Here is a 23,517-nt window from a genome sequence, read left to right as displayed (position 1 = left end):
CTGCAGATGGAGCAGGTGGCCCAGGTGCCGCTGCCTGGCTGAGCCTCCAGGTGGGGGTCGTGGAGCATTCGCTGAGGCCCGAGGCCCCAGCCTCCACGCCACTGCTGGGGCCACGCTTGTGCTTGAACGTGGCCCGGAGGCTCCTGCTCCTCGGAGGCCGCCTCCTCTGCTCTGGGCCGCTCTGGTTCCTTCCGTGCTTCCTGTCCTCCCGGGTCTCCTCTTAGCCAGTCTGTCCTGACCAGGCGCCTCCTGCTGACTGGGGCCCTGGCCGCCCTTGGGAACAGAGTCCTCCCTGATTTCTCCTTCCTGTCTGTCCAGACCTTTCCTACCAACTGAGGATGGGTCAGACTTCCAGGGGGCGTTTGGTGAGCAGAGGCCAGCGAGGCCAGCCCACTGGGTGACAGCCATTGCTCACGGTGGCAGGACCACGGCACCGAACCCCCAGGTAGCAGTGAAGGCTGGGCCACTGTGACCTCCTCCAAGAGCACAGTTTCTAAGAAGGGGACCCTGTCATCTCAGAGGCCAAGCAGCTGGGGAAATGTATGAAGGGCAGCGCGTGCGCGCGTGTACACAACATGGCCGCACACATCACATACGCTGCCCCTGCTCAAGCATAGGATCCCCACCCACCCACGCGTAGCTCGCAGACACACCAGAGACCCCAAGCACAGTGCGCGGGTTCTGTCCTGGAGAGGGTGCCCGGCGGAGGGGTCCAGGCAGCTGACAAGGTCCCGGGCAGGGCGGGGCCTCAGGGAGGAGGGGCACCTCTGCTGGCCACAGGGGCGGCCTCCGCGCTGACTGAGGTTGGGCCCTCCAGGGCAGGGCGCCCCACCATGTCCAGGCCTCTGGATTGTGAGACCCTGGTTTCTGGGGACTCCCCTCCCCTTCCTGCTGTCCGTGGGGTCTCCTCACTCCACCTCCAGGACCTGGCCCAAGGCACAGCTCAACTTTCCTACCCCAAGGCCTCTGTCACTTGTTACCCAGCCCACACCCTTTCTCTGTCCTTGATGTGGGGGTGCAGAGGGACAAGCTCTGTCCGTGGTTATCTACCTCCTACACACATCAGCGTCCCTGGAAGCGGTGGGAGCCCAGGGGAGTGATGCGTGACCCCGGCTCAGGGAGCAGTCAGGGAGAGCTTCCTGGTAGAGGCGGCCCAGAGTGGAGACAGGCTGTGCTGCGATGGACTGCGGATGAGCTCTGCTCCTCACGGTGGCGCCGGCCTCGGTGTGGACCAGAGCCAGCCAGCACCAGTGCACACTCCAGTTCGTCTGCAGACCTGCGGGCCGAGAGTGCACGCAGATGCTGCAGTCCCTGAGATTTGAAGGCTGCTCCTCAGCCACAGAATTCCGAGGCGAGCCCCTTCCTCCTGGCTAGGTGCTTCCTACCTGCTGTGCCTTCTCACCTCCTCAGTCCCAGCCCTTCTCATTTCCCTCCGCCCAGCCCAAAGCCGAGTCCACTCCTGGCTCTGGTCAAATAGGGCAGACACTGATTATGTGGCTGGGCCCTGAGTCACTCATTCTGTTCACCTTTGAGGTACCTCTGTGGCCCTGGGTGCTCTTCTTGGTCACCTGGGGATCCGGGGGCCCTGACGAGCCTTGCCTGACCCTGGGAGTTGCAGGAGCCGGAGTGGACAGGCTGCTTTGTGTCTGAGGGGTGGGTGGCCTGATGGCAGGGACAGGGATCCAAAGAGGCTTCCAGACCCTGGGACACACTGTCTCCCGCTGAGCAAGAGCTGCTTCTCAGCGAGTCCACTCCAGCACAAGGAGACCGTGGATTCTACAAGAGGGACTGTGTCCCCAAAGCCACCTGCGCCATTTTCACTGAACCAAGAAAAGTTAGTGTTTCCCCCGAGGGGCGCTGAAGCACCTAGTGACCACTGGCGCTGACGGGCCTGGGCGCTGAGTCGAAGCTGGGTGTGACCGTTCACTGCCGACTCCTCCCTGGTGCTTCAACACGCTAAGCCACCAAGAGCGAGGCTCGCGAGCACACGGGATAGTAAGTTTCTGTGTGTGTTGACAAGTACCTTTAAAACTGGACTGTCGGGTCGGGGCTTGAACTCAGTGGCAGAGCGCTTGCCTAGCATGTGCAAGGCCCTGAGTTCGGTCCTTGGCCCTGAAAAAAAAAAAAAAGAAAAGAACAAAACAAAACAAAAACTGGACTGTCGCTGGGTGCAGGGGTGCACGCCTGTGATCGCAGTGACTTGGGAGGCTGAGGCAGGAGGGTCTCGAGGCCAAAGCCAGCCCCAGCAACTTAGTGAGGCCCTAGGCAACTCAGTGAGACCCTGTCTCTCAATAAAATATAAAAAGGGCTGGGGATGTGGCTCAGTGGTTAAGTGTCCCTGGAGTCAATCCCTGGTACAAACAAAAAAACTGGACTGTCAACTGCTTTAATAAAACTTGTTAATTGGGGGGACGTGCAATAGAACCAGCTTGTTTTCAGTTTTTTAGCTTGATTTTCCTCACTGTGTCTTTCAGTGGGTGCTGGGTTCTCTCTGGCCTGTCCTGGGAAGGGATGGGGGTGGTGTCCTCCCTGGGTGGACAGTGAGGTTGGGCAAGCCGTACATAGTCGCCATGACCAGGGAGGGCCTGAGCCAATGTTGGCTATCTTTGCAGCGTGGGGCGGCCGTGAGCAGGGCCTGCGCCAGGACACACTCAGAAGCTGGGCCAGGCCTGTGGGTGTGTGACTGTGGTCTGGGAATTCCAGCACAGCAAGGTTCTTAGGGTGGCCTCTCCTTTGCTATTCCCCTGGAGTCCCCAGCTCAAGTAAGGCCTCGCTCGAAAGAGCTGGGACAGGTAATGAGGCTCAGAGGCAGGAGTGCGGTGGCTGTGAGCATCATGCTCAGAATCTCTTTTTCAGATTGGTTCCCCTGCCTGGTCCCCGCAATCCCACCAGACTCACTCATCTCAGGACAATGGCGGCAATTCAAGACCTGTCCTTTATGCCTATAGGTCACATGATACAGGCTTGTCTCTGTACCCTTCCGAGCCTGTTTCCCTGAGTTAAAACGAGGTTAAAAGTGTTTGCCACTTATCAAAGTTGTTGTATCAAAGAAGATCATATTTGTACCTGTAAAGCACCATTCACTCTATGGGATGGTTACCTGGGCCTCAGTTTCTCTGAATGTGAAATGGGTAGAAGAACTGTATTTCCTTCCTTTGAAGCACTCTGGTGAGACACTCATGGGGAAGGGCCATGAGAGGGGAAGCCCTGTGTGGTGACCGGGGCTCTGGGCAGTCTCCTCAGGGACGGAACCACAGCTTTGCACTCCAGGCTGTCTGGCCGGCAGCCAGGTGAGGGCAGAAGCAGTTACTACATTGGCTCCCAGAGTTGGTCAACTGCCTTCTTGGAAGACTGAGCTGCCCTTTGACCACCCCCAGCCCCTGCCCTGAGTCGCCCTGAGGTAGGTGAGCATCAGGGGCAGGCGGGTTCTTTGCTCAGAGGGGACACCACCAGGGATTTGTCTCTCATGGCTCTGGGACTGGAAGCTGAGATCAGGTGCCAGCACGCTCAGGCTCTGGTGAGGGCTCCCTTGGCATGGCCAGTGTATCCACTAGGCGCGGTAACTGGAGTGCTACGCTAGATTGTGTGCCGTCCAAATTCATATGTTGGAATCATAACCCTGGAAATTGTTATTTGGAGGTGGAGTTTGGAAGAAGTGATTAGGTCACTAGGATGGCGCCCTCATGAAGAGGGTGAGTGCCTTTATAAAGGACCCCAGAGAACTCTTACCTTCTTTCTTCTTGTGAGGACACAATGAGAAGGTGGCAGTTTGCAGCTGGGGGGCCTCCCCAGAGCCTGAGCATGCTGGCACCTGATCTCAGCTTCCAGCCTCCAGGACGGTGAGAAGAAAATTCCTGTTGTTCATAAGTAAATGGATGCAATGCTTTTAGGGGACCACAACATGTTTTCTCTTAAAAATCAGAATTAAAAAATGCACTTTGGGCTGGGGAGATAGCTCAGCTGGTAGAGTGCTCGCCTTGCAAGCACAAGGCCCTGGGTTCCATCCCCAGCACCCAAAAAAAAAAAAAAAAAAAAGGCGCTTCTATGCCAGGTAAGGTGGCACCTGTAATCCTGGAGACTTGGAGGCTGAGGCCACCCTGGGCAACTTGGCCAGACGGTCTCAAAAAAATGTTTTTAAGGGCCGAGTACATGAATATAGCACAGTGGATCCCAGCATGGAGCATACCCACAAGATAGTAGGTTTAAAAAAAACCCAGAAGTTACAGATGAGTAGAAGGAGGGAACTGGGCAAGGACAAGGGGAAGTGCCGGGACTGCGTTCCAGCAAATCAGGATCCACGCTTTCATGATTATGCCAAAGTGTACACTAATGTCATACAGAACTAAAGAGAATTAAAAATAAGTCAATAAAAGGGGCTGGGGACACAGCTCAGTGGCACTGCGCTTCTCTGGCTTGTTCCATCACCAGTACAAACAAACAAAAACCTTCTGGGTTGAAGAACACGTTCTGATAAATAATATCAATATATTTTTCTTTCTACCAACAGAGTCATAAAATCTAAATCTTATTTTTATACTTTTTTTTTGTAACTGAGGAAAGGCCTCTGGAGGCCAAGGTGCCTAGGGCCCATGAGGTCATAGGCTGCCCTGCTCCCTGGCATGTTCTGTCCCACAGCCCTGCAAGTGGAGGAAGGCGGCCTTGTGGCCTGCTGTTCCCAGTCATTTGTATGACTTGTGACAGTTTTGTCATTGTGCTGTGTTCCCGGAGAGGCGGATGGCAGCTCCCAGCCATCGTCTCCCTTACCCTACCCAAGGTATGACACACCAAAATGAAGTCCCCCTCCGGTCTTCCTGTAGACCCAGTACGGGCAAGGAGAGGGGCTCCCTAAGGCCAGGATTGGGAAGGTTTTGGTGGGTTGCGTGTCCTGTTTTAGCATGTCGTTTGAAGACGCTTTTAGGCAAATTGGATATTGGCTCAGACTTGAAATGCTCCCCTGTGAAGGTCTACCTCACTTCATACCCACCTGAGAGCCACTGCCTAGAGGGAACTGACATCCAACAGGACACGTCACACTTACTATGACTGCCGTAGTGCTCCATCTGCCCACCCCTCATCAAGAAGTCCCTTGATGAGTTATTTCCTCTTGGCCTGCTCTCCCCCAAGTGCAGAGGGAAGCCCAGTAGCCTGTCCAGGCAGTCTCGGCAGGCAGCTGTCTGCTGGTTGACCGGCTGGCTCCCTGGGGTGTGCTCTACAGGGGACAGGGACAGGGAGGGGAGGGGCAGGCGGACTTTCTGGGCTGGTGGAAAGGGCACTTGGCTCTCACACTGTCTAGCCTTTGGCTCGTCTGCGAAACAGGCGTCAAAGCCCAATGTCTGGACAGGGGTGCAGCTCAGCAGTTGAGCTCTTGTTCAGCATGTACAAGTCCTGGGTTCCAACAAAGCAAACAAGCAAACATCAACACCCATACCACCTACTTCCCTGGACCAACTGAGACAGTGAGTGTCCTGAGGCTCTGAAACCCCTGGGGCCGTTCACTAAGGCCTTGCCTCTTCTTCCCTTCGCACTGTTCCATCCCTTCTTTATTTTCCTTGGTTTCTTTCTTTTTTTTTTTTTGGTACTGGAGATTGAACCCAGGGGCGCTTAACCACTGAGCCACATCCCCAACCCTTTTTGATTTTTTATTTAGAGACAGGGTCTTGTTAAATTGCTTAGTGCCTTGCTAAATTGCTGAGGTCGGCTTTGAACTTGTGATCCTCCTGCCTCAGGCTTCTGAGCTACGGAGATTATAGGTGTGTGCCACTGTGCCCAGCTTGGTTCTTATTTTATGGTACTGGGGATTAAACTCAGGGCACTTTACCACTGAGCTACATCTCCTTTCCTTCTTATTTTTTGCTTTTTTTGTGGTGCTGGGGATTGAACCTAGGGCCTTGTGCTTAAGAGGCAAGCACTTTACTAAGTGAGCTGTATCCCCAGCCCTTTATGTTTTTATTTTGAGACAAGGTTTTGCTAAGTTGCTCAGAGCCTCCCTAAATTGTTGAGGCTGGGTTTGAACTTGTGATCTTCCTGTCTCAGCTTCCTGAGTCACTGGGATTATCGGCGTGCGCCACCACATCTGGCTGCCTGGGTTCTTAAAAGGCCTTTATAGGTCTTATAGTGTGTGTGTGTGTGTGTGTGTGTGTGTGTGTGTGTGTGTTTTCTAGCTTATTCACCCAAAATAAAGTTTTCTCCTCCCCACTTCCTATAGACCTAGTATATATATAACCCATTCTTAAAACAGAGAACACATGTCAGCAGAGATGGGGGTGAAATGCAGAATGAACCATTTATAATTTGGAGGCTGTGTTTCATAGGAGCCAGTAATTCAGAACCTTCTGAGGCGGGACTACATTACACATGTCTTCCTATTGGGGATTGGGGAAATAGCTCAGCTGGTTGAGTGCTTACCTCCCCTGCATAAGGCCCTGGGTTCAATCCCTGGTACCATTTAAAAAAAAAAGAAAGAGAAGTCCTCCTGTTTGGATGAACTAGTTGGTAGGACCTCTTCTTCTTACCCTCTTTGCTACCTTCAAGAACTTTTCATTTTGAGCTCCAATCTCCGCTTTTACTCTTTTGCATTTTGTTGAAGAGAAGGAAAGGAAAGAAGGAAGAAGGAAGGAAGGAAGGAAAGAAGGAAGGAAGGAAGGAAGGAAGGAAGGAAGGAAGGAAAGAAAGAAGGAAGGAAGGAAGAAAGAAGCAAATTTATTTGACAAATATCTCAATTGTGCAATTAAAATGTTATTTCCCAGTCAGGCACAGTGGCACAGGCTTGTAAACCCAGCAGCTTGGGAGGCTGAGGCATGAGGATTCCAAGTTCAAGGCCAGCCTCAGAAACTTAGCAAGACCCTATCTCAAAGATAAAAAAAATAAAAATAAAACACATAAAAAATAGGGGCTGGGGATATAGCTCAGTTGGTAGAGTGCTTGCCTCAAAAGCATGAGGCCCTGGGTTCAATCCCTGGAAAAAAAGAAAAAAAGAAAGTCATTTTCCTGTACTTAATCTGTATCCTTCTGGCTGTTCGCATGCAGTTCACGGAAGGGTATGACTCACGGGCAAGGACCAGATCTCACCATGTCCTCCCCAGGCTCAGGCCAGGGGAAGGCAAAGGGGCAGATGCTCTGGTCACCACCAGAGGAGCTGGAAGACTGGCAGTTTCCAGCCAGGAAGAAGCCACGGGAGCTGTTACCAGCGGGTAGGGTCCCCGTAGGAGAGACCGTGCAAACCAAGGGACGTGTCATCAAGGGAACAGAAATCCTTCTGGGAGCCTTTGATGAAGGACTCATTTGACCCACGGGTGCTGGACAGCCATTTGCTGTGGACTTTTGGAAGCTGCTTGGCCCAAGTCTCAGGTTCTTAAAACGAGTCATTGCCAAATGCCCCCGGGGCACTTCCTGGGAAGGGCAGGTTCCAGGAGAAACTGAATAGGCAGCAGGCCAAAGCTGGGGTGCGGAGGCCACCACCAGGGAGGGCTATCGCTGTGGACAGCGCCCAGCTTTGGGGGCAAGGGCTCCGCCCATGTTCTCCTGGACCAACTCCTTCCTGACCGTCCCCAGACCCCTGAACCTGGCCTTGCTCTTCACGTTGGCCACGCTGTGGCGATTCTTCTCCTTAGCTCGCTGCCTGGACAGGCTGCCTTTGCTGAGCACACAGAGAGCACAGATTCAGGGCATTTTTGGGTTTTTGTAGTGTTTATTTTTTTTTAAACCCACTTGTAGTTTGGGTTCAGCTGAAAAGCAGGACATACAGACGGAGGTGGGGCGGTGGCGCGAGCAGGTTTCCGCCGCAGCTCTGGCGGGCAGCCCCAGGCCCTGCTCCAGGGAGGTAGGTCCTGTTGTCTGGCCCCTGGCTGGCTCAGGTGAGGTGGCCAGCCTCGGGTGCGAGTCTCCCGAGTGTCCCCGGCTGTTTTCGCTCTGATCTGCATCTTCAAAGACCCCATCAGAGGTTCCCCAACAGTGTGCCCGGCAGCTGAGGGACGCCACACCACGGCCAAGCCAAGCGTGTGGGACAAGGAACGCTGGCCGGCTTCTGATGCCAGATAACAGCCTGGGACTGGGCTTCCTGCAGGCCACTGTCTGGGGTGGCCCCAGGGGGCTGCTCCTCTTGGCAGCCGGGCTGTCTGGCCCGCCCCTTCAGCTGCCTGGGGCGTGATCTGCGGTCCAGTCCCTCCCCGTCCACCCCTCAGAGAGAAAATAAAATAAAATAAAAATGAGAATAAATACCGACCGGGTCAACATTTACATTTACACAGATGGACAGGACAACCCCCAAACTGTAAAGGTTTACAGACTGGTTAAGGAAGGACAGACAGACAAAGCTGGGTTTGGGGGTGCATGTTCCCTGTGGAGGACAGCGAGGTTCCCAGCGTCCAGGGGAGGAGGTTGGGAGCCCTACTGGGGTTGCGGTCCCAGAGCTCAGGCAAAGCCACCAGGCTGTGGGCAGCAGGAGGGTGACAAGCAGGCAGCCTGAGAGGAAAATGGTGACAAACTCATCCTGACAGGTGGGGCGGGGACAAGGAGGATGGACATCAGATGGCTGTACCGGGCCTCCTCCGTGCGCCAAGAACTGCGGGCGAGCGGGGAGCAGCAGCACAGGCCATGGTGACACCATGTCCAGTTCTGTCTCCCATCGAATACATTCAGAGGCCAACTGGATGTGACCTTCCTCCTGCAGTAGAGAGGAATCTGGCCTGGGGAGGTGCAGGGGGCCGTGGAGCACCCACTTCTGCCTCCAGCCCGGTCTGAGTAGTATCCCATGGGAAGCTGCCCCAGACTCTTAAATTTTAGGCTTTGCTTTTGTTTCTTTAAAAAAAAAAAAATTAAAAATGTTTTCCTTCTAGGTCTGGAAAAGTAGCAGCAACCTGCATTTAGAAAAACAGCCGAACGTGTTATTCAGATTGGCCAGGAAGTGCTTTCAAGCAATGGAATAAACTATGCAAATGGGACGTCTAGAGCCACCGTGACACGACACGTAATTAAAAATATATTTATATATGTATACATATTTATATCTCACTTCTTCACACTGCTCTTCCCGGGCAAAGAGGGGCTGGCTCTGAGGCGAGACCCCAAAAGGCTGGTCAGAGGGACGCGCATTAGATCCATGGTGCCTAGGGTGCTGTCTCTGCTTCCTCAGGGGACTCCGACTCCTCCTTCAGGAAGAGCTCCTCTGGGAGCCCCGAGGGGTGGACCTGCTTCCACTGCGACCTAGGCCCCCACTCCTGGCCTCTCTGGGCCCCTGCTTCTTTCTCAGCAGATGCACACACATGCACGCACACACACACACACACACACACACACACACACACACCCCACACCTGAGGGAAGCCATCTTAGCACAGGTGTGGCTCTCTGTGATTGCAGGAGAGTAGCTGCTGGCTGGCTGAGGCTGCTGGACTCCAGACTCTGGAGAGCATGTGTTCCCTGGTGCCCTCTCTGAGCATCCCCAAATCAGCCCAGCTCTTCCCTCAAAGCCTCCTGTGGGGCTTCTGATGTCCCTGGGCCTAAGGGCTGGGCAGGAGACTGGGCAGTAAGAAGCAGCTTGAGAGAGCTTGGGAAGGACGGTGGGGGAGGAAGAGGGCAGGGGCCTGGGCCAGGGGAGCACAGGCCTCTTGGCAGAGGAAACCTAGGTCCCCCACTATTTGTTCCCAACAGGCTCTTTTTGGGGACTAGCACAGGCTCCTATCCTGGAGCCAGAAGGCAGATTTCAGTGGGTAAAGCAGGGGGAACTGGGTAACTTCTTCTGACCCACCCTGTCTGCCTTCCCAGACTCAGGAACAGTCAAAAGAAACCTCCTCCACCCTTCCCTTCCCACTCAATCTGATTTGAACCAGGAGGCAAGAAGGAGCCTCAGCCTGACGTAGGGCTTGGCCAGCTTCAATCAAGGAGCAGATTGGGATGCTGCTGGACGCTGCTGGCGTTTTCTGGGGCCTTATCAAAATATGGACTCCGAACCCATATTGACCTCGTCCTCCTCGCTAGCTATCAAAGATGAAAGCTATTCCTCTGGATGGGGGGGCCTTCCAAGAAGCCCCAGCCTTGTTTCCAGCCTGAAAAGCTCCATCGTGAGGCCCCACTGGCAACTTGACTGTCCCTGTCATGATTGGATGAATTCTCCCTTCCTGACAGCCTGGGAGGGCTGCGCTTCTGGGTCTTTCTGGGGCTGAGGCGAGGGCAGCCTCTAGCCTGTGAGCCATACTTTCAAGTTCTGGAGAGGAAGGCAGCCCCCACCTCACTCTTCCCCCCCAGTAGGAGCCTGGGACAAGCTGTGCCGCTTGGTTTTAGTTTGCCATCCCTGTTCCTGACCACGTTCACTACAAGGCACCCCTCCCTGCCCCCGCCCCTGCCCCAGGCCAGGACTGGGTCTAACTCAGTCCAGGGGCGACAGTATTGGCCCTTTGAGAGAGACAGCCGGAGGAACAGAGAGCAGAGGAGCTGCAGGCCAGGGGCTGAGGAACAGAGGATTCCAGCGGGGACCCCCGCCGGGGCAGAAGTTTCCAATTACCCTAATTGGCTACTGGCAAGCTGTTTGTGGCTAGAATCCTTCGAGAGGGGCCGGGTTTGATCTCCAGCTAATCAGGGGGTCCTCGCGGGCTGACTGTGTGATCACATCGAGGGCATTTTCATTGAGAGGAGAGACTTCAAAGCAACCGACTTTTGAAAAATAAAACACAATAAAATAAAAGGGTGCGAGCTGAGCTGCAGGCTCCAGCCCCGCTCCCGCTGCCGACCCCCTAGGCCTGGGGCTGGGGCTGCAGGCGGAGGAGCTGAAGTTGGGAGGGTGGAGCGTGAAGGTTAGAGGAAAGTACCGCCCCCAGCTCCACCAGGCTGACAAAGGCCCGCGGTGATGGGCGGCTGGTGGGGACCGTGCCTGCCTTTGTCCTCCCGGACATCTGCTACATGTCCCTGCTGCCAGTTGGCGACTGCGGCTGACAGCACGCAGGAACAATGCGAGCCCGACTCGACCCACTTTTTCAGCCTTCTGAGGTCCTTCCTGACCCACGCGGTGTCCTGGTGTGCAAGGCTGCTGGAGACTCTTGAGGAGTGGCAGAGACAAGACCCCCGCCAAAAAGCTGGGCGGGGGATGGGTGGGGTGGCAGGGGGTGGGAGGGGCAGGAGAGAGGATGGGCGGGGGCCAGGCCACCATGAAAAAGAAACATGCTTCCCTTGTTGGTGTGAGCGGTGGCATGCTCGGGTGGGAGAGGGACCTGTGGGGGAGGGGACGCTCCTCTCAGGGATCTGATCCTTCCCCTGCTGGTTCCAGACTGGCCACGACTCTGCCTGCCTTCCTGCCCATTTCTGTCTCCCGCCAGGGCCACCCCTGTCCTCCCGCCTGTCCATCTGGCCCTGTGCACCAGGGCCCCAGCTGCCCGTGGGCTGCCCGCCAGGCCCCCTGGCTGTCAGGCTGTCAGTTTCTGGATGGTTCTGTTGTAGTACTGTGTAATGGGGGGTGTCAGAGGGTTCCAGCTGTTGGCATGGAGCTCGATGACCTCTAGGAGCAGTGACCGGGTCAGCATGGACTCCGAGGGGCATAGCATCTTGTCTCGGGCGCTGGCCAGGAGCTCTGCCATCATCTCAGGCAGCTGTTCCTCCAGCAGCCGGCCTGTACTCTGCAGCTGTGGGCAGAGAAGTGGCGGTTAGGACAGGGTTTGGGACGCTCTGTACCCCCTGGACTTGGTTAGGTGGGCTAGGGGCAGGGATTAGAAATAGCTGGGTAGTCTTAGGGACGAGCAGGCCCAGGAGGGAACTGGGACATCTCCAAATGGGAGCTCTCCCATTTAACAACCACCTGCAAGCAGGAACGAGAGGAATCAGAACACGGCCTGCTGCCAGCCCGGAAGAGCACTTCAGTAACACACCTCTTTCCCCCTTCACCTAAGAAGCCCGCCTCCTACAGGAAGCCTTCCCTGACTGCAAACACAGCTTCGAGTGGCCCTGTGACCTGATCCCTTGGGTGATCAGGTGGCATGTGTTCAGATCCACTTGGTGGTGTCTCTTTGGAAAAGAGCTTAGTCATTATTAGCTGCCCGTGCCCACATGGAACTTGAGAGCACGTAGTGCCCCGTTTCTCTTTCCCCTTCTCTCCTGTCCCCATCTCACCTCCCAGCTTTAGAACTGATCTCTGTCTGCACTTGTGACAAAGGGCAGAGAGAAACATGAACTGGGGTAGGTCCTGCAGTCTTGAAAAGCAGCCCCGCTATAATCTCAGTCCCCAACGCCACCCCGCCCAGCCTTGAACCGTCCATGGTCAAGGCTCTGCCTTCCTCACAAAGCCACCCTTGACCTCTTGGTCCCTCCCTACCTGACTCCCTGAGTTGTCAGGGGTGTGTACTCTGCGCTCACAACTAGTCCCTCCACTGTGTGCATCCATCCCCAACCAGCCCAGGAGCCGTCTGAGGGTGAGGACTCCACCTTCTTCCCCTGTCTCCTCAGGCACCAGGTAGGTGCTCATCTGGAATTCGACACACGAACTGTCCTGTGGACTGTCTAGGCTTCTGGTACCTCCGGCTGCTGAGCTCCTTGGGTGTGACAGAGCCTCCAGAGAGGTGTGCTCACTAGTGCTGCCAGGCTGGGGCCTCACCCTAGAAGCCCCTGCTCCCGTGCTCCACTCTGAGTGACTCTGGGCTACTTGCAGAAGGCCAAGATCCACCCCAGGGATAGGACTGGAGGCAGACTCCAAAGGAAGATCCCAGAGGAAGCCTTTCAGTGGGCAGTGGCCACACCTGGATGGTGCCTCCCAAGGTGGCTGAACCAACATGGGGAATTCAAGCATGAGGCACCTCCTCCTGCCCCATGCCACCAAAGGGAGATACTTGGAGGCAGAGGGTTGTGTGGAGTTCCTTAAGCCATCAGTGTGGCACGCCTGAATCAAGGAGCAGGTGGTCATGGGAGCAGGGGAAAGTGGGCAATGCCAGCCCTCTGTCTGCCTCTCTAGAGAGCCAGGCTCTATCCTGCAGCTGGCTCTTCTCACCATCCGCACGTCCGTGGCTCAGGGTGGACAGCTCTGGGTGCAGAAAGCCCATTTGCTCACGAAGTCACCCCCCACCAGCCCTGCTCAACAAGCATTTCCCCTTGACCAGTGGATGCACCAGTGACCTTGTACCCCCAGCCCAACTGCGAGGCGTGACGCTGGGACACGCCAGCCCCACTGCTTACCTCCATGGAGCAGCAGAGGACGGCATCCTCCTTCACGTCCTGAGACTGCAAGAGCTGTGAGGGAGACAGCAGAGAGGGGACCACTCAGGTGGCACATTGGCTGCCAGCCATTGCAGCCAGGTTGCCCGACCTAGCTCCTACCGACCCAGCCCTGATGTGACTGGTGACAACGTCTCTAAGGGGTAGGTTGGAGTGAGAGCCCACAAAAATCAGAAGACGGAAAGAAAAGGGGACTGGGAAGCAGTGACTTCTCTGCCAGGCTTGAGCAGGTGGAGGCGGTCACCATGCAGTGGAGCCTGGGCCAGGTCAGGAGGCTGCGAGGAGAGGCCCTCACAGAGAAAGGCCTGGGGACACCTAGTGTGCTGGGACCATCCACTGTTAACAGCTGGGCAGTGGAAATTCTCAGGGAAATGAAATGAGCTTTCAGATGTCCTATCAGTGTCTCCCCGGGTGTGAGGAAGCTTGGCCACTGGGTCAGAAGCCCTGGGCCTGGCCCTGCAGGACGCCCAGGAATCAAGCCCTGTTCTCCTCTGGTTCAACACTGCAAACGGCCACAGTCAAGGCTGCAGGGACTTACCCAGCGACACCCAGGCCACAGCCAGGCTACTCAGTGCTCAGTTGGCCACACTGCTGGCCGGGGTTCCCTCTGCCTACCTGGCTTTCTCTCAATCTTTCTCATTTAAAATTGAGATACAGTTCATATAACAAAAAATGCACCCTTGAAAAGCAATAATTCTGTGGGTTTTAGGATATTCAGAGTTATGCAACTGTGGCCACTATTTAAGTCCAGAAGACTTTAGTCGTTCCAAAGAGCAATCTGTACCCATTAGTAGGCATCCCCCCTTCCCACCTCCTTCCAGCCCTCGATAACGCCGAGTCTACTTTCTGTCTCTCTGGATTTGCCTATGCTGGATAGGTTCTAGAAACAAAATCATACAATTCGTGGTCTTTCTTGACCGATTTCTTCCACTAAATGTGCTATTTTCAGAGTTCCTCCATGTTTGTAGCACGTCCACATTTCCAACTCTGGACGTCCACACTCTGGTTCCCAGGAATTCTCAGCCACCCACAGCCACAGACTTCACTCCCTGACCCCATTCAGGGCTCTGCCCAATCATCCCTGCTCAACCAGGCTGTCCCCGCGCAGGACCACCCCCTGACCTTCCTCTTACTCCTCTCTGTGCTCGACACACGTCTACTTGTTTGCCCGTTGACTCCCTTCGTGAGAAGGGAACCTCCACCAGGGCAGGGCCTTTGCTGTCCACTGCTGTCCCAGAACCTGGCACCGTGCCTGGTGCCGAGTAAGCACTTGGTAAACATTTGCTAACAAACACACTTTGGGAGGCAGGGAGATGGTCTGTCCAGCTGCCAGAGTCTGCAAGAGGGATGGATGGAGCCCTGGAAGCAGAGGGTCTGCGAGGCACCATCCTGGGAAAGGTGGACCTGAGGGGCACATGGGACCAGAGGGGTTACGACTCGAAATTACAATTGATGTTTCGGCAAACACACAATGCACGTGGAGATATGAGCTCTAGAGCTTTGTCAATGGCAGCTTGGTGACGATGATCAGCACCATGTGCTCACATCCTCAGACCCCGCCATGTGACTTCTAGGATTTTCTCCTGCACACGTACCCTGCACATGCTCTATGACCCCCACAGACTACCTGCCGCACTACTGTTAGAGCCAAAGACAGAAAGTAACTTGGATGTCCAGGTACATCTGCACGGGGGACCACGCCATGGCACACGGCTGTCCCTTCCTTCCACTCTGGTGCCTGCTTTTGGAGTTTTCTTATCTCCAGCCCCAGGACTGCAGATCCTGAAGAGAGACTTCCAACTAGCCAGTGCCGGGGGTGGGGGGACTCAGGGACTGCCCAGAGAAGGGTCTCCTTTATCTGGAAGACTCAGGGGGCCAGAGTGGAGCCTGGGAAGCAGGTTCTGGAAGAAGTTGGGGTGGGGTTCACAATGCAGCCGTCCTCCCTGAGTCACCTGGGCCTGCACCCACCTAGCCCTCTCTGGCAGGGGCTGACCCCAAGGCCTGGTGGGAGGGGGTCCTGTGACAGTCAGGGGTGGGACTGGAGGGAAGGTGGGCCTGGTCCCACTTCCTCCCCAGGGAAGGCATGGACCAGCGTTGACTTTGCCGTCTCTGCAACTGCCTGCTATGGTGAATTTCTCTCACACTTTTCCTCTGGTGCGTAGAAGGAGAAAAGCCCTTAAAATAAAAGTTGCTGGTAAAAATCACAAGAAAGGGGGAAGGCGAGGTATCTGGGGGAGGGAACTCTTGACACAGAGTGGGTGGCGGCGGCTGGGGGAGCGGAGGAGAGCCTGGAACTGTCGGGAAGGTGGGAAGGTAGGCTCAGGATGCGCCTGAGTGCCGGCTGGCAGTTGGCAGCTGCTCAATCCGGGCTTCTCATGGTGAGTGGAGGTGCTCCTGGGCTGTCCTGAGATGAGCCTCTGAGGGTCTCGTACCTCCCGGGGCCCTGTCAGATTCTGAGGTATAGGAACAAGTGAAGGAGCATTATGGGAAATTCCTCAAAGAGCCAGTGCTTGACAAGCAGTCAACATAGTCAAATGTGGTTGCCTTTCCTTCTGGAAAAGGGCCCTTCAGGCTTCTGTCAGCACTGCATGGAAAGCCTCAAGCAGCCTCGAGGTTCTGTCAGCGGAGCTCTGCCCTGATGAGCCAGTGTCTGGCTCCCCGTTTCTGCTACTGCCCGGGGCCTGCTGCCTTCTGCTCCGCCATGACTTGACTGAAGAGGCTCCCCTGTGTTCCATATTCTTATTTGTTCTCTTCTCTTCCCTTCTTTTTCGTGACTGTATCATGTCCCCTCTGCAGCTTCCCACAGGCATGCTTCTGGGGGCCACTACCCTTGCTTTCTCCCTGGCAGGGCTCTGGGTCTCTGACTGCCAGGGCAGGGGACAGCCTCCCAAGGACTCTCAAGTGGGGCTGTGGGCAGGTCTCCTGCTCCAGTCTTATCTCTTCCTTGGTTGTTTGGGAAAGAAAGCCTGTATGAAGCCAAAAATCACATGGTGTGCTGGGCCCTGCTGGGCCTTCTCAAGGAAGTCAGGAGTGCTGGGAGTTTTCTGTTTTTCTTTTACTCCACAGATGCCGGAATGCAGAGAGTACATGAAGGCAGCCTTGGCTGCAGACCGTGTCTTGCCTTCCCTCAAAAGCAGACCTGGTCTCTCAATGCCACCCTCGAGAGTAGACTCAGACCCTAGGACTGATGGGAGTGTGGAGGGTGGCTTCTCCATCCTCCCTGACCACTGAGGGAATTTTGCTGACCCTGGGTACACAGCCAGGAAGTCCCCCTGGCTGCTCTTTGTTAAAACAAGAGGCTGGCCTGCTTTCCCCAGGGGGTCTGATACAGCGCCATAGGGGCTCGCTCCAGGACCCCTTTCAGTGCCCCTCAGGCTCAACAGCTCTGGCTTCCCAGTGACTTCCCAGGACTCCCTGCTGCACTTGCCCTTTGTGGGCATCATCCCAAGGGCGGGACCTTTCTGCTCTTCCATCCTGGTCCAAACTTCCTGTTCTGGGTTCCATTTCTTTCCTAAGTGAATCCTTGTTGGTGTGTTGAGGGGACCAATAGTTCTGTCATTTATGGATGCTCTCCTTGAGATCTTCAGGAGATGATTCCTTGCTTTGAACTCAAACAGCAGTCTCAAAAAGTGGCCTCTTGGGGCTGGGGGTGTAGCTAGTGGTAGAGAACTTGCCTAGCATGCACATGGCCCTGGGTTCCATCCCAGCGCCAGAAAAAAAAATTTAAAAAGTGGCTGCTTGAGCAGACATGGGACTCGCACATTAAGGCTCATGGCTGCATTATTGATCACAGCCTAGGAGTGCAGTCACCCAAGCGTGGGCGGATGGATGAATGAATAAACAAGCTTTCTGTCCAGACAATAAAGTGTTATTCAGCCTTAAAAAGGAAGGGACACCTGACATTTGCTACCACTTGCATGAAACTTCACGACAGCATGCTCAACAAAAGAAGCCTGTCCCAGAGGGACAAATGCCTGAATGCTTCCACTTATATGAGGTATTTAGAAGAGTCAAGTTCATAGAACTAGAAAGTCCCTGGTGGCTGCCAGGGGCTGGGATGTTAGTGTTTAATGAGGATAGAGTTTCAGTTGGGGAAGATGAAAGAATTCTGGAGGTGGACGGTGGGAATGGTTGCATGCAGTGTGAACGGACTTAATGCCATAGAAGCAGGCACTTGAAAGTGGTTGAAATGGGCAAGTTTGTGCTTCACCACCGTAAGAAAATGGTTAGAAAAAAAAAAAAAAAACGTTGTGGTGGGACACACTTGTAATCCCAGCAACTTGGGAGGTCGAGGCAGAGGGACTGCAAGTTCAAGGCAACTGAGTGATGAGAAAATAAAAAGGATGGGTGATGTAGCTCAAGGTAGAGCACCCTGGGTTCAGTCCTCAGGACCACCACTCTTGGGAAGAGGGCTGCGCTGATGGAAGACCATGGCTGCCCTCCTGGGGTCCAAAGGCATGGGGTGGAGGAGGGAGCCCCTCATCAGAGTATCTGGCACGAGAGGGATGTGGGCGGGCTGGGGCAGGCAAGCCACCCGCGCCCTCGCGCAGCAAAATGTGTTTCTTGGACGAGAATCCAAGGCGATTGTGCGAGCCCACGCGGTGTTTGTTCGGAAGCGAAAGCATTCCTGTCCTATTGTCTCTGCCGGAGACTTGTTGTGGGCACACCCATCATATCCTCCCTCGGGGAGAAGCCAAGGTGATCTCGTTTGGGCTGTGGGAGGCCCAACAGCAACTAGGGAGAAAGAGCATCCTGAGTCCCCAGGGAAGGACCTTGGGGCACGGGCACACTGCCCAAGGCATGCCCAGGATGGAACCAGGCTGGCTGTTTGGGATGCCACCTGACAAGAAGGGAAAGGGAGTGCTGATGGGAGGACCCGTCGGCCTCCCCGCTGCAGATCACGACTCCTGGCCCTACCAGGGAAGAGTGTCAATCCAAGGCACGCTGGCCAGCCCTTCCTGACCACCAACAGCACATTCCGTGGCCCTGGTTGAACAGACACAGGCTGTCTAATGCTCTGCAGCAAAAGCTCGGCTGGGGTCCTGCCTCCAGGAGCCTCCCTCCTCGGTGGGGGTGCAGGTGGGCTGGGGCACGCAAAGAAGGAGCAGGAACAGGGAGTTGACAGAGTGCCCGTGATTGGCAGCTTGGCTGAGGAACAAAGCCCACCAGAGTGGCTCTGATGGGCTGTCTGGGTGGAAAGAAGGGCCAGGGCTTGGCAGGGCAAGTGGAAAGTGTGGAAGAAGTCAGGCCAGAGGAGAGAGAAAAAGGGAGAGCCGAGCCGGGGAGCGGGAGGAAGCCAGAGTGAGGGGCTCAGACACTGACAGTGGAGAGAAAGGAGAGGATGCAGGCTGGGGTGGGGATTGCATAGGGACACCTGCATCTCAGGAGGGCCCTCAGGCAGCCAGGGCCCATCTGCCCTGCATCTCGTCTGACACCAGACCTGCATCTACAGCCAAGTCTGTAGGTCAGCACAGGAACTGATGTTCACGGTCATGACGTTGAGCCTTCAAGAATAGGGTCAATTATGCCTGGTTCTTTGTTCAGAGAGGCAGGGAAGTAGATAATCTACCCAAGAAAGGTTATCATCAAAAAATGTGCAGCAGGCTTGGAGTCAGAAGGCCTGTTACTCACCAAGAGTAACTCTGGGTGTGCCACTCACTCACCTCGTACCTCAAAGTCCTCACTGAGAAGGGGGGATAATTCTTGCCTAGAATTGTTTTGAAAGTCAACTGAGATAATACGTGTGAAAGAGCTTTGAAAAGTGCAAAACCTGATCCAAATGCAAGCTGTTATTACTGCTATTACACCGCTAGCTTTATAGCCGTGTATCTTCCCTGCCGATCTCAACACACTTTGTATGCACCATCCTATTTACCCTCCTGACACTCTTGTGGAGACAGGCAAAGGCCACAGGCATTATTATCTCCACTTAATAGACAGAGAAACCGAGGCTCAGTAGTTAAGTCGCTTGCACAAGCCAGACAGACAGCAAGTCCAAGCAGAGCTAGAAGGAACCCAAGACTCCTGGGTCAGCATCCTCTTCCTTGGAGAGGGATTTTAATTTCTCCCAGATTAGCTTATTTTTAATTATTTTTCTGGTTGGAACTCATACTTCTCAATTCTGTTGACAATTATCACCTGGGTCTTCACAAAATTGAATTGATTTTATCTATCATACGTCTGTGTTGGTGACCATCAACCCATCCATCCATACATCTATTTATCCATTCTTTTATCCATCTGTGCACTCACTTGTCCATCTGCCCATTCATTCACCCACCCACTCACCTACTCATCCATCCATCCATCCATCCATCCATCCATTTATCCATCCATCCATCCATCCATCCACCCACCCACTCACCCACATACCCATCCTTTCAACAACATTTATGGAACACCTACCATGTGCTAAACATGGTGTAGTACAGGATTAGCAAGAATGAGGCATAATTCACAGTTAGTAAGGGGATCCAGAGGCTTTTACTAGGCATATGGGCTTGGAGCAGGGGACAGAGTGGTGGTGGAGAGCACTCCAGGAATATGTGCATAAGCTAAAAATGTGAGCAAGCAGAGTGCCCTAGTGCACAAGGACTTAAAGATTCCTAAAAATACACGGTACTGGTGGCGGGGAGGAGAAGAAGGCCAGGGTCACATCCTGAAGGACTCTACAGTTTGGATTTTTTTTTCCAGTATTAGGAATTGAATCCAGGGCACCATACACACTAGGCAAGTGTTCTACCACTGAGCCACAACCCCAGTCCTTTTTATTATTTTGAGACAGTTTTTCACTAAGTTGCCCAGACTAGCCTTGAACTTGGCAATTCTACGCCTCAGCCTCCTGAGTAGCTGGGATTACATACGTGTGCCACTGTGCCTGGCCTAACTTTGGATTTTATCACAAGGGGCAGGATAGTCATTGAATGATTTAAATTGGAGGGCAACATGATAATATTTGCACTTTAGAAAGAACTTTTCTTGGGCTAGGGATGTGGCTCAGTGCTGAGGTGCTTGCCCTGCATGTGTGAGGCCTTGGGTTTGATCCCTACGCCAAAAAAAAAAAAAAAAAAAAAAAAAAAAAAACCAAAAAACCAGAAAACCTTTCTTGGGGGACCAGTAGAATAGACAAAGGAAGTCTGTGGAAGGGAGGTATGGGAGAATCAAGCTGACCAAATTGTATTGTCGTATTGTTTGTATATACAAATGTGTAACAACAAATCCCACTATTATAAATAATGATAATGTACTAATTTAAAAAAAGGAAAGAAAAGGAAAAATGAAGGGAAGTCCCCCAAACCAACTGAACAATAAAGATCCTTTCTTACAGAGTGGAGGATAAAATGGAGTGGGGAGAGTGCTTTGGGGACAGGAAGCAGGGACACCAGCGAGGAGGCCCTGGTGAAATCGGGGTGGCATGAGTCAAGGCAGGCACGGAGGGAGGAGCGTGTGGGAGGCCGGGGAGAGCAGGGAACAGGCCGTGCGCAGAGACCGCGCGGCCCGGCCCGGGCGTGGTTTGACTGTACAATGGGGACGCCACCATGGTCTTGGGAAGGCAGTGAGTTCAGTTTTGGAAATCCTGGTCCCTGGGGATGGTCAGGGAGGATGATCAGTAGGAGAGCGGCCATGAGGTCCTCCGTGCCCAGGTCAGTCAAGCATGGGTGTGAATGAGATGACCTGTGGAATACAGGCACGAGGAGAGGAGAGGGCCAGGCCTCCAGCCCTGGAAACAGCAGAGCGCCTCAAGGGTGAGGGAAGAGGAGCGGCCCTGGAGGAGGAGGAGGACAGTCAGAGAGCTCAGTCAAGCAGAGGAAGTGGTATCATGGAAGCAAGAGAGTTCCAGGAAGTACAAGGCCAAGGGTGGTCAAACGCCACGAGAGGCCACCTGAGATGAACAATGACCAAAGTCCCCTGGATTTGGTGATGAGAAGAGGGAGGGTGACCTTTGCTTGATGACTTCAGTGCATGGTAGGGGTCAGAAGTGCGGACAGAAGATACACTTTTGTTTTCTTTTCCTTTGGGTCTCTCTTTCTCTCTCCCTCCCTCCCTTCTTCCCTCCCTCCCTCCCTTCCTTCCCTCCTTCCTTCCTTCCTCCCTAACTTGCCTGTGGAAGAGAAGGTAGAATGCCAAGAGGAAGACTCTGGCACAGGGTCAGTGGTCAGTGGGATGCCCGTCCAGGCAGAAGAGTCAGGCCTGTTTAAATGGTCAGGTGGGAGGGCCAGAGCAGAACCAGGAGCGGGGAGGATCAAGTACACGGATCAGTCTGAAATAAGAGCAGGATGTGGCCCTCTGAGGTGGCCGGGGACTGTGATGTAGGTGCTTAAGGAGAAGCTCAGGCTGCCCAGCCTGTGGGGGAAGCCATGAGGTTTGTGGTCTCACGCTCCCTGTCATCCTTGCTCTGAGCCTGCCTGCACTGCAGGGACCCTCCACATGTCACTTTCCCACTAACAGGAGTCCTGATACAGTGGCTGGGCTGGGATGCCAAGGAAAGGCACAATCCTGACCTGGACTGCGGTCCAGGCCTGTCCCTGCGACCTGGCTGCCAGCTTCCTACTAAGGCGAGCAGGCGGGCAGGCACCCTAACTGTGGACCAGGCGCCCCAGAGGGAATAATTAGCCTCCTTCCTGCAGAGCTTGCAAACTGCCCTGTACAAAGTGGCAGCAGTAAATGTCACATGGGGGAATACTTCATCCCACTGCTGGCCCCAGGGAGTGGAAACGTAATCTGGGTCTCGGAGCACACACTGAATCCTTCTGCAGACACCAGAGCAGAGGACAGGCCCACCACCCCAGCAGCTCCTCTGGGGGCCGTGCTCCCGGTCAGTGTCCCAGATAGGAGGGGAGTTCTGTTCACAGGCCCTGTAGCCATAAATTCCCAGCACTATGGGGCTGGGCGTGAAACACAGGGAAGTCAGCTGTATCTGCAGCCAGTGACTCCCAGCTTCTCCTCTAGTGCCTTCTAGAAGCTGTGGCTGTCCCAACATTCACATGACCCCCGCTCAGGTGGACAGAAGACACCTGAGGCAGCTCTGGGGCTTCCTCTTTCCCCACCACCTTCTGGTTCCTCATTTTCAGTTGGTTTACATGTTCTGGTGCTTGCTCTAGGGGCTTTGAGTATACTTGAAAACCCGTTTGACCCTACCCCAGACCACCTGGGTTAGATACCACAGAACCATCTTTATACTAGCGCGGCCGAAGCTGAGGCTCAGAGCAAAATGAATTCCCAAGAGAAAACATGCTCTGAACCAGGGTCTAGTTTGGCTTCAAAGTCAAAGTGGCTTATTGTGGGCCCCGGGGAGTCCCACAAAATAAGGCTGGAGCAAGAGGCAGGGGAGGTAGGTGAATGTACATCTGGTCCTCCTGGGACGGCCAGCTTTCACCTGTCACCCAGACCTCAAAACTGCCCTGGTATGGACAGTATGTTACGTGGCCCCCTAGACCATGGAGCTTCTGGAAGCCCACTATCCACTTCCTATTCCACTTCCTTCCGGGCTCCTACCGCCCCCTCTGAGGGCCGAGTGGGAGGGGCTCTGCAGGCTGCCAAGCCCCTGCCCCTGTGAGGGGTGGTTGTCCTTTCAGGAGACCCGGATGCCTAAGCCACAGGCCACACCTGAGCCTTCCTGCACTCCTCAGCCTGCTCCCAGGAGTCATGGCACCCGGGTGAGCTGTCAGTGCTCCTGCTGGCACTGCCGAAGGAGAGACGGTGGAAAAAGCAGTGACTCTCCTGGCCTCCTGCCAGGCAGCCCAGTCAGGGGGCATCCGGGACCACCAGGATCTTCATGCTACCTCTGAAGGAATGACTGCAGTTTGTGTCTGTCTGAGCACAAAACGGCTCCCTGGGGTGGGAGCTCAGGTCTGTCTGGTCAGGCGGGGACCTTGGTGGGGGAGGAGGAGGCCAGGGCAGGGCAGGGGAGGTACGGAGGCTGCCCTCTGCTTCTAGCGGGGCCTGCTCCCTGCAGGGGCCCCAGCCCCCCATCTCCACCCACTTGAGGCCTGGACTTGACCTCGCTGGCTTTGCAGGGAGGGTACAAGTCTCTCAGCAGAGGGAACTAGCGGCCTGCGAAGGCATTTTCCGCTCTCTAAAGTAAACAATCAACAGAAATTAATCGAAAAACCCACATCAACGGAAGGTTCAGGTTGTGATTTTCACAGCCCCAGAGCCAGGAAATTCAAGGTTATAGTTCCCATAGCAACTTGCGTGTAGAATCAGTGACTGCTGGGCTGGAAGAAGACCTTGCAGGGTCAACTAGGCCAGCCCCCGGCCTCCGGGAGGCATCACCAGCAGTGGGTCTGGAGGTCTGGGCTGAAACACTCTCTGAGGGAGAACAGTGAG

The 23,517-nt window shown here is 54.6% G+C and overlaps 1 protein-coding gene across 8 annotated transcripts in view; it reads right to left on the bottom strand.

Annotated features, from left to right (window-relative positions):
• Positions 1-7,678: 7,678 nt before the first annotated feature.
• Positions 7,679-23,517, bottom strand: part of Ctif (cap binding complex dependent translation initiation factor) — a 283,522-nt gene continuing 267,683 nt past the window's right edge. For 7 of the 8 annotated variants that reach the window (XM_047526492.1, XM_047526496.1, XM_047526497.1 and 4 more), the window contains 2 exons: positions 13,150-13,203; positions 7,679-11,609 (listed from right to left, as the gene is read on the bottom strand). In XM_047526492.1, coding sequence (XP_047382448.1) covers positions 11,394-11,609; positions 13,150-13,203 — 270 coding nt within the window. In that variant the 3' untranslated portion in view covers positions 7,679-11,393. The remainder of the gene's footprint in view (positions 11,610-13,149; positions 13,204-23,517) is intronic. The other variant, XR_007105188.1, reaches the window with a different exon arrangement.

Source organism: Sciurus carolinensis, chromosome 15 (genome assembly GCF_902686445.1).
Source record: "Sciurus carolinensis chromosome 15, mSciCar1.2, whole genome shotgun sequence".
Lineage (NCBI taxonomy): Eukaryota > Metazoa > Chordata > Mammalia > Rodentia > Sciuridae > Sciurus > Sciurus carolinensis.
This window is presented reverse-complemented; position numbering and strand designations above follow the sequence as displayed.